General features: G+C 38.0%; 1 protein-coding gene across 5 annotated transcripts in view; it reads right to left on the bottom strand.

The window, feature by feature from the left end:
* Positions 1-14578, bottom strand: part of ATRNL1 (attractin like 1) — a 563323-nt gene that overhangs the window by 427472 nt on the left and 121273 nt on the right. For 4 of the 5 annotated variants that reach the window (XR_014026511.1, XM_081328305.1, XM_081328306.1 and 1 more), the window contains exons 14-15: positions 3322-3454; positions 1846-2027 (exon numbers count right to left, since the gene is read on the bottom strand). The exons of the other annotated variant lie outside the window; for it this stretch is intronic. Coding sequence is in view for 3 of the 4 variants with exons in the window: in XM_081328305.1 (XP_081184431.1) it covers positions 1846-2027; positions 3322-3454 (315 nt within the window). In the remaining variant the exon portion in view is untranslated. The remainder of the gene's footprint in view (positions 1-1845; positions 2028-3321; positions 3455-14578) is intronic. 5 annotated transcript variants of the gene reach the window in all.

The following is a 14578-nucleotide window of genomic DNA, read 5'->3' as shown; positions in this document are numbered from 1 at the left end:
ACCCCATGTGAATAATCAAACATTGATATTTTTATTACACATTACTTCAGCCATGTTAATGATACTGGTACTTTGCACAACCATTTGAAATTATGTGAAATATAATTTCATATTATTAAAATATATTATAATCACAGAAAATCATAATCTTATGAACATTAACCATAATTATTTATTATTGGGTATTAAGATTAATAACTATTTTTTTTCTAATTTCAAAGCAAGTACACATAGGACTATTTTCCACTTGACAGTTTATTGCTAGTGGCTAATATAAAATAATTAAATGAATACATAAAAAGAAAATAGCCAGAAAACCTGACAAGCAAAGGTAATTTTACAGATATGTAAAAGTCATTCATTTAGGAAGAAAAACAAATATTTCTTTTTTTTCTACCTACTCTTTAAAGCAGGAGTAGAGACTTAATTTCCCCAAGGAGCCATATGAGAAACTGTGACTGTTGTGGAGGGCCACTTGCTGCCCACTAATACCGCCCCACCCCAATGCTGCTGATGTCCTGCCTCCAATGCCTTTGCCCCTCTCACTGCACCGATGTCCTGTCTTCACCTCAATGCCCCCCGCGTTGCTGATGCCACTGATGCTGCAGGCCAACTGGGACCCCCCATAGGCTGGATATGGCCCATGGGCTGTAAAATTCCCACGTCTGTTTTAAAGTATGAGTGCAAAATTGGGTTACATGGTAGACATCTTCTTTGCACTGACCAATTTCAAATTTGTTAGTTAAATTTATAAATCATTTCAATCATCCAAACAACTCTAGGTGATGTACATCAACACAACAAAACAGATATAAACATATTTATATGTGAGAGTTGGTTAACTGTAGCAGTTAAGATAGTGGCTGAGATATTGGAAGAATGGGAGTTCTATTCATTGGTTAGGCATGAAAGCCAGCTTAAAACTCTGGATCAGTTTGTAGAAATGGAGACTTTTACAACAGTTAAGTCGATCTACAGTCATTCAATCTTAGAAGAATTAAGAGTGTTAAGTCTAAACCAGTACTTTCTCAACCACCCTCAAAAAGCATGCAGACACCAAGCAGAATCTCAGAAGTATCACTTGGTTGGACAGGATTTGAGATATGTAAGTAATATCTACATATTAATAAAAACTGATCACATGCCAGGTTATGCCTTCCCACCAAATATAAATTTTGACTTAATCCTGCCAGTAGTAAATACATTTGGAAACATATCCACTTGTGCAGAAAAATTACAACAGTAAAATAATAGGTTATGAAATGTTATGGGAACTTGAAAGTTTAGCTGGGAGGTTTTACTCTACTCTGTAAATCAGTATTTTCTCTAGGCAACATCCAGATGTGTGATCCTTAATTCCCAGAATTCCCACCGAATGATTGCTAAGTTATGCGAATAGAGGCTCAAATAACTGAAAGTTGCTATGGTTGGGAAACATTATATTATGTTTATGTTTAATATAACATATTTATGTTAAATTATGGGAGGGCTACCCGCAGCCATTATCTACAAGCAATGACATAGCTGAGCAGGATATATGAATTTAGCTATTGGAGATTCATTTTTACCTTTGGTCATTTAAGAAAAGGAATTATATGTTTAGTCAAATGCTCATTATTTTGTTAGCATTTTAGGATGCTCATTATTACTAATCATTAAAAAATGTTGACATGTCCAAGATTATTCTTCACTTGGTTATTTAATTAACTGTAATGCATTCAGTAATTATATATGAATTAATTAAGTTGAGTAAAATATATATTTGTTTCTATGATTTGTCATCATCATTTCTTAAAAATAAATCCAAGCTGTATTTTATATGCACTTATGAATTATTCAAGTTACCTGGACAGTGTACTTCTGTATTTCATCCAAAACAAACTCTACCTCTTTGGAAGTTGTTAGTGAAGCAAGAATCCCATTTAAGCCATAACAATAAAGTCTGGCATTGTCATAGTTTTCACGACTAGAGTTTATACGAAGGCAAGCATCTCCAACATGATTCCATCCTTCTCCACATAAGTGAGCTAGTAAAAAGTTACACAAAATTAAAAAGTAATTGTAATTTTTTTTAAAAAAAATTTTTTTAACAGAAATCACCTTTCAAAATATTTACTAAATGTGTCGTGTCCATTATATAGTAAGCTTTATATATGCTTTAAGGGGACAACACATATACACAACACAACATCCAAACTGGATAAATTAGTGCAAAAATACATGAGTCCACACTGGCACTTGCTAATTACTGCAATATGTTTAATGTGCTTAGAGATCAAGCACATTGGTGTACTACCTTCTTAAACATTGATATCAGAATATCAATATCAGTAGCTCTTCACTGTTCTTCTCTTTGAAAATAAAAATATCTGCGCTCCAATAAGGTTATACTATATCAATGTTTATCATTTTTCAAAGAATTCAGATTCTTCTTTTAATAACCTAGGATAAAGTTCAAATTTAAACTCAGTTATAATAACATGACATTTCCCTCAGTCTCAACCTTCTGTCCTACTCTTTTATCCTGCAGTTCAAAGTTACTTTGGACAATACAAAACTGAATAGATCAGTATTTCTGCTTCTCCTTTTGTATTACATTTTACAGTCTATTACATTTTTCTCACTTTTTTATTTTGAACAAAAAGAAAATCCTTTTTGAGGTTGTTAGTAAGTATGCTAACATAGTAAGTGACTACAGTAAAACTATTAACATTAACACACATATAATAACCAAAAGTCAAGTGATTAATAAGATTTTCAGTCAAAAAAGCTACCTGTGCTCCATTTATACATAATCTTTAAGAAAACATAGTGATAGGTGTTTTGAAACTTACTGAAGTGTTATCCATAAAAATGTAGATACATTTGAATCAAATATAATGACACTTTGATTTAATGGAATCCCATTTATTGGACTTTGGATGCAAGAGACAAAATATTTGTCTAGACCTCCCAAAGCAAGATATGTTCATTGTATTCAAAGCAGCACATAAAAAGTAAACACACACAAAATTATGATGATCTTACTTAGGGCAATTTAGATCATTTACACTGATAAAAAAATGGCATAATATATGCTATGACTAAAGTGATAGAAATCACTGTAATGCAGTACTTTCAGCAATTTGAAATAATTGAACACACACACACACACAGAGTCCATTATTGTTACTATTGTACTGATTACACTGAATTCAGTTGTAAACTGGAAATAACCTGAATTCCTGATCTGACTGCTCCATTCTTTCTTTAATAGCAAGATTATCTGTTATTAAATATTACATTAAAATATTATTTTGAAAAAAAAAATTTTCTTTTTACCTGGTAAAGCTTGACATTCTTGCTGTCGCTGATCCCACTGGCAATTGAAGTTTAGTGAACAGCTTTTGCAACTAGTCAACTTATTACATATCTGTTCATTTCTTACATGACATTTGGTGTAGTTCTTCACTGACTAAAATATAAGCACACATACAAATTTTGTTAATTTTCAAAATAAAGCAGAAATAACAAAAAGTCACAAGGGAACTTAGTGGTTGACTTTGGGCCGCTGGCTCTCCCTCAGCCCAAGGAAGGAGGCAATGGCAAACCACTTCTGAAAAATTTGCCAACAAAACTGCAGAGACTTGTTCAGGCAGTTACCAGATGTGCATGCATGTCTGTGCAGACACATACCTGCACACAGAAAATAATAATAATAGTAATAGTAATAATAATAATAATAATATATATTTCAAGGTGATTCATTATCACCACTACTATTTTTTATTGCACTGTTTTCTCTGTCAATAATACTGAATAACTCAGGACATGGCTATCAGACATCAAAAACATCTGCTAGTCAATCCCACCTCCTTTACATGGATGATTTGAAGCTGTATGGAAAAACATCATCTGAAATAGAAGCGCTGCTGAACACTGTCCGTATATATAGCCAAGATATTGCAATGGAGTTTGGCTTGGACAAATGTGCCACACTTACTCTCAAACAAGGAAAAATAGTGAAAAATGAAGGAATCAAGATGCCCCATGAAAATAACATTAAAGGTCTGGATGAGGAAGATTACTACAAATACTTGGGTATCCTTCAAGCTGACAACATCAATGGAGGAAATACCGTGAAGGCAATCAACACCTGGGCAATTCCAGTCATTAGATACACAGCTGGAATATTGGACTGGACTCAAGCAGAACTAAAAGCAGTGGATAGGAAGACCAGAAAAATAATGACAATGAATCATTCTCTTCATCCACGCAGTGACATTAACAGACTCTATCTACCAAGGCAAATAGGTGGACATGGAATGCTGCAAGTGCATCAGGTGGTTGAAGAAGAAAAAATGGCTTTGGAATAATATCTGAAGGACAATGATGAAGATGCACTGAAATTAGTATATCAGGAAGACTTACTGACTACTGGAGAGACCAAACTGGCCTACAAGAAAGACCAAATGAAGAACAGAATAGAGGCATGGGAAGACAAAGCACTACATGGACAGCACATTAAAAAATAGCTCGGAAAGCAGATAATAATAAGACCTGGCAATGACTAAGAGCAGCAAAGTTGAAGAAAGAGACCAAGGGACTAATTCTGGCTGCACAAGACCAAGCCTTAAGGACAAATGCATACAAAGTCAAAATTGAGAAGACAGCAACAGACAGTAAGTGCCGCCTATGCAAAGAAGCTGAAGAAACAGTGGACCACCTGGTAAGCTGCTGCAAGAAGATCGCACAGACTGATTACAAGCAGCGGCATGACAAAGTAGCAACAATGGAGCATTGGAAGATCTGCAAGAAATATTATTTGCCTGTAAGCGAGAACTGGTGGGATTATAAAATAGAGAAATCATAGAAAATGATAAATTTAAACTGCTCTGGGACTTCAGAATTCAAACAGACAAGCACCTGCAACATAACACCCTGGACTTAACAATTGTCGATAAGACAGACAAAAAAGATCTGGATAGTGGACGTGGCAGTGCCTGGAGACAGCAGAATAGACGAGAAAGAACTGGAGAAGATAACAAAATACAAAGACCTACAAATAGAAATAGAAAGACTGTGGCAAAGGCAAGCAAGGGTAGTACCAATAGTAATAGGCGCCTTGGGTTCAATCCCAAAACAACTGGAGCACCACTTGAACACTATTGGCATTGACAAATTTGCTATTAGTCAATTGCAAAAGGCGGCTTTACTAGGAAGTGCTTCCATCCTGCAACATTTGTAATGCCATCAAACATCCACATCTGCCTATCCCAGGTCCTTGGTAAGGACTTGATAGGTATACAAAAATGCCAAATCCAGTCTGAACATCTGGCTGACTGTGCGAATAATAATAATAATAATAATAATAATAATAATAATAATAATAATAACAACAACAACAACAACAACAACAATAGTTTTATGAATAAAAGTTTTATAATAATAATAATAAGCTACTGCCCATAAAAGCAGGAGTTATCATTTAGTTTCTGATGTTTATCTGTATACATATCCATATGTGTCTTCTTCCAAATTTCAACAGAATACCTAAAACAGTACACACACAGTCATAATTCACTAGAAGAATATAGGTTCAACACATTTTCATGTTCCTAGCCAGGAAGTTGATGATAGAAAGCTTTTCTTCCTGTAACCAAAGAGACCTGATACAGTTATTTTGAGGAAAGGAGCCTAAATAAAAAGGGAAATTTATTTATTTATTCATCAAATTTTAAAATAACTAGAGTTGGCCTGAACAAGGCTAAAAATGGCATGTTTCTTTACTTTCCCACATATGCTGGACAATGAAATAATACCAAACTCAGACCAACTTTAGCACAGCCCTTTCTGCCACGTACATAAAATTCAAATTGCAGGTTCTTTGTCAAGAAGGCATTCATATTAAGTAGCACGAGTGATATACAGATAGTCCTCAACTTACAACAGTTCATTTAGTGATTGTTCAACATTACAACGGCACTGAAAGAAGTGACTTATGAACACTTTTCACACTTACAACCATTGCAGCATCCCCAAGGTCATGATCAAAATTTGGATGCCTGCCAAATAGTTCATATTTATGACAATTGCAGTGCCCCAGGGTCACGTAACGACCTTTTCCACCTTCTGACGAGCAAACTCACTTAACCAATGTCTCACAAAATTTGGGCTCAATTATGGTCGTAAATCGAGGATTACCTGTAATTCATTTTAGTCCTTTCACAGAAGTTCACAGAAATTAGTAAGAGTGATGCTTGTGAGGTTGTATGCAAAACTTCCTTGTAGGTTTCAGAAGCAATTCAGGAAGAAAACTCACTTTGCTAGGATTGCCCCAGTCTTGGCTTCTGCTGGCCAAATGGTGTCACAGGACTTCCATCTGGGCTATTAACAATGCTGGCCAATGAAATGAACTTTTCCCAACGTTGCCAGAAAGAGAAGAATGATCAAGGTTTTAACTTCAAAATTGGAAGAATAAAAACCTTCATAAAGATCAAATAGAAGATGAAGACATTGTCTGCTTACAGATATTTTGGACTCAGTAAAGGAAAAAAAATAGAACACCTCTGGACAAAAGAAAGTGATATCCCAAGGTGGAAGAGGTAGATATGAATTCTGGATCAATTATGGAAGGCATGAAATTGTGGGCCTTGATACAAAAGAAAGAGAGAGGCTAGGGGTGGGGAGATAGAAAAAGTGGAAATTTAGCCTAGAGCCATGGCATGAAAAAGAAGAAATGGAAAGGGACAGACTAAGAGATAATGAAGTAAAACATAATGGTTTAAAACACAAGAATATTCATGAGCAAATCTGGGTAAAAAAGGAGAAGGTGAAAGGCTTTTCTCCTCAAAGATTCTCAATCATCCAGGTCATAGTTGTCACAAAGGTGCTTTTTCCAAAAAGTAACTAGACTTTATTGGTTTCTTGTTTGAAAACATTGCAAAGCTTCTTGAATGAAAAGTAAAATGTTTTCAAACAAAAAAAAACCAAGAAAGTTCAGTAGTCTTTTGGGAAAAGCACCTTTGGGACTTTTCTTCCTACAGTACTCTTGTCAAATCAGATTCTGCTTACTACATAAGAGGGCAAGAGCTAGGGAGATGCAAACAAATCAGGAATGTCAATCAGCTAATTGAAAAAGAGAAGCTATTTGCTTTTCAATTGGGAGGGGGCGCAAAACATAACTTTGAAAAGGATAAATTTGAAAATTGAAATTATAAGCAAAATATGTCACATTAGACAGAAACATATTCTCAACCCAAGGCATTACAAAAAGATAAAAACCACTGCATTCCCCAGTTAATAAGTTACCGGTAATACGAAATCCAAACACTGCAGCCCAATTAAAGAAGGTGAGGGCATGGGAGTAGGAGGGGGAGGAAGTTCGGATCTGTTGTTAATCGGTCAACCACCTCCACTATTATACTCCCCATTGGAGTGAGTCCCAGACTAACTGGCAGAGCCAGGTCTTTAGGTTGTTACAGAAGATCAGGAAAGTTGGAGCTGACCTCACTCTGAAGGACATGTTAGGGAGAGCAGGTGCAATAGCATAGAAGGCCCTTCTCCTGGATCACACCAGCCAGAATAATTAAGCTGATGGGGCCTGCAGCGTGCCTCTCTGCCAGCAAGGGTCGGGCAGCCAATCCCAGTGGGATGACATTATCCCTCAAATAGCCTGGACCCATGCCATGAAGGGCTTTAAAGATGATTATTAACACTTAAATTGCACCTGGAAGCAGACCACAGTCAATGCATCTCAAGGAGCAGGAGTTTTACATGGGCCATTCTTGAGGCTCAAGAACTGACTGTGCCACTGCACTCTGCAGCAGCTGTAGCTTCCAAATGTTCTTCCATGATGGCCCCATGTAATTGCAGTAATCCGTGACATAAATGACTGTGTGCAGGGACTCCTGATCCAGCAAACGCCAAAGTTGTGCAAAGTCTCCTTAGTTGTACTCATAGTAAATCTTTGTTTTCTTTTCAGCAAAGCAAATAGCTAAGCCGGGAACAGCCATTAAATATCATGTGAGTCCACCAAAAAAATCAGTTGTTTTAATGGTTCAAGGGGAGTTTGGTTGTGCTTCCACACATTGCAATATACCTCCCTCACAACTTTGCTCAGCCTAGTATCAATGCTTTCAAAACATAACATAAGCTCTTTTTTTTGCAATTGTATTGTTCAAATGTCAAGATTCGTGTCTATGGAGATTCTCAGTCATCCAGGTCATTTGTTGTTCCAAAGGTGCCTTTTCAAAAGGCAATGGGAGTTCTTGTTTTTGCTTGAAGACATTTTTCTTCTCATCCAAGAAGATTCTTCAGTTCTGAATGATCTTCAGAACTGAAGAAGCTTCTTGGATGAGAAATGAAACGTCTTCAAGCAAAAACGAGAAGACTAGTTGCCTTCTGAAAAAGCACATTTGGCTGACAAGATTCACATATACAGAAAATATGCCATGTCTTATAATTGATTGGAATTGGTGATTAAGGCAGTTCTAATCTCCAATTTTACCTAGTATACTGGAACATGCATTCTCCTTTATAAATTAATAAAGGATAAATGTAAAGACCTCTATGTTAGAAGAGAAACAAAAGTGAGAATTGCAAGAATAAAAAAAAATAAGATGCATAGGATCTAAAGAAGAATTAAAAGGCAATGACTAAGCTGAGGGCAAAAAATGATTATAGACACAGACAAAGAAACAAGGTAGCAATATTAAAAGAAATTCAGTGGCTATAACATCTATACAAAAAGGAAGAGTGGGATGTGGAGTAGCTGTGAAGAAAAAATTGTCATTGTTGCAATCTTGATAAGACTAGCCTAATCATTTCTCTTTTCCTTCTGATTGAAAATATAATTTTCAAATTTAAATTGGGGGAAAGAATGTTAGCATGTCACCTTAATTTCTAAAATAGATGTGTATCCACTATAGAAAAAAAATCCCATTATTGGCTGAAATAACAATTTTCAATAAGAAATAATTTATGCTATTCTAAGCAATTACTAAACCAAGTAGCATTTTGCTGTAGATTATAAAAAGAAAGTCTGTGTTATTAAGATCAACCTAGAAATAGCTTACAAGGTTGGCTGACAAGGTAATTACAAACATGAAAATACAACAGCACATAAGTATTTATAAACAAAGTATCTGGAATGAAATCTTACAAAGGAAAACAAAATTCATCTGCAAAATATGCACAGATAAATTCTAGTAACTTTTAATACCTTTTTGCATTTAAGTTGGTTCAGTCATTATATATTATTGACAATCCTTCCTGTTATGTACATTACAATGCATTTTAATTGCAAGTAAGCACCATCTGCTATTTAATAACAGTTCTACCTAATATTCCCTGTTAACACATCATTATCATAATGTCAAATTTTTGAACAGTTTTTACTTGTTCCTGAGAATGAATCCATATGGTAGTAAACAGTCTTCAGTAAAAGTAGGAGGATGAGAGATCCCACAGTTGTTCTATTTTTGGTAGATACAATTTTCTGATTGAGAAAATCCAAAGCTTTTTAAAAATGTCTAAAAGATTTAAAAACAAACAAACAAACAGAAAAGCCTTGCTCTTAACCTGTGTATAAAAGTACTGCTTTTATATTCAGGGTATGCATTACTTTATGTATGCATAAATGCAAAGGCAGTAATTCTTGTTTACACTAAGGTTGGAGTAGAACTAAAATAATAAACTCAAAATTGATATGACATATCCAATTGACAGGTTTAGGAGGTGTGTATTAATTCATGCAAAGTAAGATAGAACAGTGAGCATGAATTGTATTATTTTATATTTATATTTAACTGCTAATCACCTTGATCTATCTTGAACACAGGGAGCTAAAATAGCTGTCTAGGGACTATCAAGGAAATTGACATAAATATCTATGCTTCATTCCCATCAACAGTATTGTTCATTTCTGGAATGGCATTGAAGACAAAGTGAGCCATAGCTGAAGCTGCTGTGTGACTCTAGAATTACTTTACTGAAGTTCGTATTATGTAATAGTAATTGATATGTTTGAAACAATATTTGTTTTTCCATTCCTTCATATTCTCTATTGCCTTCCTGTTTTCTATGAGTTATCAAAAGTAATTGTTGGTGGTTTATTGCATTCATTAGTTAATTCCCTTAAGCTTTAGATGTGTATACAATGGCTCAACCTGATTATAGTGCTTCATGGTTTCTTTTGTTCGTTCCACTTTTCTAGATATTTTAAGCACTCCCCTGCTTCTTATTAATCCTACAAATGACATTTCTTCCTTCCTAGATTTCTATGAATGCCCAGATACTTATTAAAAGTTAGACTGTACGAATTCTAAGATACTTACATAACCATTCTCTCTAACAAAAGAAGTACTTTTTCCCCCTCACATTTCCCCTTCTGTCAAGCCACAACTTCCTGGATCTTGGGCAAGGCTTTTATTTAGAAAGGCCGTAGCTCTTCTTCAGATTATCATGAAAGATTCTTGTGCATTGTTTCTTCATCATATCTTTTTTTTTCCCTTTTTACTACCCTGTAATCCCTTTTATTGAGGTGGAGGTGGGATGACTGAATGGAGCTGAGTGTTTACTGGCCGGATGCCCTTTCTGATGTCTACGTGGAGTTCACAGAAGATATTTTCTCTTTGCACCCTGATAGAGAAACATCTGTCACTGCCTAGGACCAAACACCATCATAATCAATTCTAATTCTAAGTGGCCACTAATTCCAGGTTGTAGTATTTTATCCAAATTAGAAAGGTATATTTGTCAAGTTTAAAACAAAAGTGGAGCTTAAATCATTTTGAAATGTGCCTTTTTTATATCAGATAAGATGACAGGGCTCTCAGAAAACTATGGTGGCATATTTCATTATATACTTACATCCCAACACGGATACAAATATATGTTGTGGTATTCGCATTATAATATAGTCACACAGTTTCATATCTGCCTTTCCATTCTGTCTGTGAACAGCTAATAAGGTGTCAATATTTAACTGTAGCATCTCAAAACAAAACGATGCCTATGCGTTAATCTGAAAACAGTGAGCATCTTTATTTATTAAATATTATCCTGTAGAATTACTCACGAGAAAGGAAATAGTTCTACTGAAAAATGACCAAGTACACACGTTTTTCTAAGCTGAAATGATATTTGTGTAATGCAGTATCAGGAATCCGTACATTATTTTAGCATATACTGTAAATCAGGCCATTACAACTATAATTTATTTCAACATTACACATTTTGTGAGTGAGAAACTGACTTTGATAAATGTGTGCAGTATTAAGATATCAACCAGGCAAAGGTACTTCAGATCTGACATGGGCACCTTCTGTCATCTGCCTCTTAAAGAAGCTGTACCTTTTCCTGTGCCCACATGTTACCTGTATGGATTCAGGAAAATATGTATTTAAGTTAAGGAGATAGCAACATATATCTAAGTAGTAACCAATAGCAGAGAAGATGCCCATGCAGGATCCAAAGCACCTTTACTTTTTCAAATCCAGATATTGTATATCCTTATTGTTTCTAACCCTGCAACTAAACTAGGAGCCCAGATAATTGGTAATAGAGTTTTGTTAAAAAGCACCAATTTCATCTGGTTTCACAATGTAAATATTTTATTATTACTGTGAACTGTGAACTATAACAATGCTTATGAAGAACAAAGTACTTGCATTAGCTATTGTGCACTTAGATTTCAAGAATATTTTCTTCGGCAAATCATTAATGCATCTTGATATATTACAAACTTCAGTTTCATCTTCACAGCAAAGTTTATTCAAGCAAATAAAACAAGGAAGGAAGGAAGGAAGGAAGGAAGGAAGGAAGGAAGGAAGGAAGGAAGGAAGGAAGGAAGGAAGGAAGGAAGGAAGGAAGGAAGTGTTCTGTACCAGCCTGCTACCGGCCTTGCAGAAAGGCAACCCCTGTACAAACGGCAGAGGCTGGAAAGCGTCTGAGGCTGGAAAACGTCTGCCAAGTTTATTACACAACAAAACATGAAACAAGATACCGGAGCTTTGATCCTCAAACGGAGCGGTTGCTTTCAGCAACCAGCCCTTCCCCAAACACTCCCTTTATTAGAGTTCAGGGCGTGGCCTCCCTGTGCCTCCTTCCGAGAAGTCCCACAGCCTTTCTCTGCTTGCTCCTGCTTGACTGCCTCCTGCGTCGGGCGTCCTTGAACAGGGCCAGCTGTGGGTCATCATCATCCGCACTGTCGGGCTCGCGCAGCTGAGTCTCCACCAAGTAAGAGGGCCCTGGCTGGGGGCTCTGCGAAGCCTCCAAGCCATCATCAGCAAGTTCGTCTTCAACACCCTCCTCCTCCCCCTCGTCTGAGTCATCCGAGTCATCCGACCCGGCTGCCGGACCCACAGGCTGACCCTGAATCACAACAGGAAGGAAGGAAGGAAGGAAGGAAGGAAGGAAGGAAGGAAGGAAGGAAGGAAGGAAGGAAGGAAGGAAGGAAGGAAGTGTGTGTGTGTGTGTGTGTGTGTGTGTGTGTGTGTAGATCTTTGGTCATTCGGGTTTTTCCCCACGTAGAATTGGAGGTATCAGGGCAATGTTTCGACGAAATGTCATCCGTCATCCTCAGGCTGGTGACTTCAGCTTCGTTCTTCTGGGAGAAGTGTGTGATAGTGGCTGTTTTTTCTTCTTTTTTCAACTGCCATTGGGGGTGTGTTCTGTGGGTGGGGGCTTAGCTGTGTTCTGATTGGGTGGGAGTGTGTTTTGAATGGGGACTGTGTTCTGACTGGGTAGGGACACACTCCCACCCAATCAGAAAACAGCTAAGCCCCCACCCAATCAGAGCACACCTCCACCCCATCAGAACACAGTCCCAATCGGGTTTCAGGCCCGGGTACAGCACGGAGACGGCATTGGTCGCGCTGGTGAATGATCTCTGGAGGGCTCGGGACAGGGGATATTCCTCTGTCCTAGTCCTATTAGACCTCTCAGCGGCTTTCGATACCATCGACCATGGTATCTTGCTGCGGCGTCTCAGGGGATTGGGAGTGGGAGGCACGGTTTTGCAGTGGTTCTCCTCCTATCTCCTGGGACGTTCGCAGTCGGTGTTGACGGGGGGGCAGAGGTCGACCTCGAGGTCTCTCGTTTGTGGAGTTCCTCAGGGGTCGGTCCTCTCGCCTCTCCTGTTCAACATCTATATGAAACCGCTGGGTGAGATCATTCATGGCTTTGGAGTTGGGTATCATCAGTACGCTGATGATACCCAGCTTTTTATTTCGACCCCAAACCACCCCAGTGATGCCCTCGATGTGATGTCCCGTTGCCTGGAGGCGGTTCGGGTCTGGATGGGGAGGAACAGACTTCAACTCAACCCCGACAAGACTGAGTGGCTTTGCATACCGGCATCCCGGGTTATTCAGGACATTCCATCTCTCTCTATGGGGGGTGAACTATTACCCCCCGTAGATAGGGCTCGCAACTTGGGAGTCCTCCTAGATTCACGGCTCACTCTGGAAGATCACATAGTGGCCGTGACTAGGGGGGCCTTCGCCCAGGTTCGCCTGGTGCGCCAGTTGCGGCCCTATCTAAACCGGGATGACTTATGTATGGTCACTCATGCGCTCGTGACCTCTCGTCTAGACTACTGCAACGCTCTCTACATGGGGCTGCCCTTGAGGACCACTCGGAGGCTCCAACTGGTACAGAATGCAGCCGCGAGAGTTGTGTTGGGAGTCTCCCGATACTCCCATGTTACACCTCTGCTCCGTGAGCTGCATTGGTTACCAGTTGTCTTCTGGGTGAGATTCAAGGTACTGGTAATGGTGTTTAAGGCCCTTCATGGCATGGGTCCGGAGTACCTTAGGGAACACCTGCTGCCGGCATCAACTTCCCTCCGCCCTGTGCGTTCCCACAGAGAGGGCCTCCTCAGGGTGCCACCGATCAGAGAATGTCGATTGGTGGCCCCCAGGGGGAGGTCCTTCTCTGTGGGCGCCCCGGAGCTATGGAATCGGTTACCGGTTGAGCTCCGGATGGCGCCCGACCTTCGCTCCTTCCGTCGCAACCTAAAGACATTCTTATTCGAACAAGCCAGCCTGGCCTGATGGGGGATGGGTGGGGTTTCTCTTATTGTTATCTTAATATTTGTAATTACTGTTTTTTAGTCGGGCATATATTTAATCCTTTTTAACTTTTGTATTCTTGTATTTTTTATGCTTGCCCTGTTCACCGCCCTGAGTCCTTCGGGAGAAGGGCGGTATATAAATAAAATTATTATTATTATTATTATTATTATTATTATTATTATTATTATTATTATTATTATTATTATTATTATCTACATACAAACACCCGCGAAAACCTGTCCAAGAGGAATCAATCAATGTCAGTAAGAGCATAGAAGATGTCCATATAACTGGTTGGAATTACAAGGGTAGGAATCAAAGAAAATATGCAAAATTAGTGCAGAGGCAAAGTAAATTTGCAAGAAATCTGGTTTTACCATATTTTGTGTGAATGTGATAGATGGTAAGCTCTTAACACATTTACATTTCATTCTGTGTTTTCCACATTTTTGCATTCATGAGCAGTTTGAAATTTCAGCTTCATTGCTTTCTCAATAAAGATAATATATGATATGGGAAAA

Source organism: Vipera berus, assembly GCF_964194415.1.
Source record: "Vipera berus genome assembly, chromosome: 5".
Taxonomy (NCBI): Eukaryota; Metazoa; Chordata; class Lepidosauria; order Squamata; family Viperidae; genus Vipera; species Vipera berus.
The sequence above is the reverse complement of the archived record's forward strand: the minus strand, read 5'-3'. Positions and strand labels throughout refer to the sequence as shown.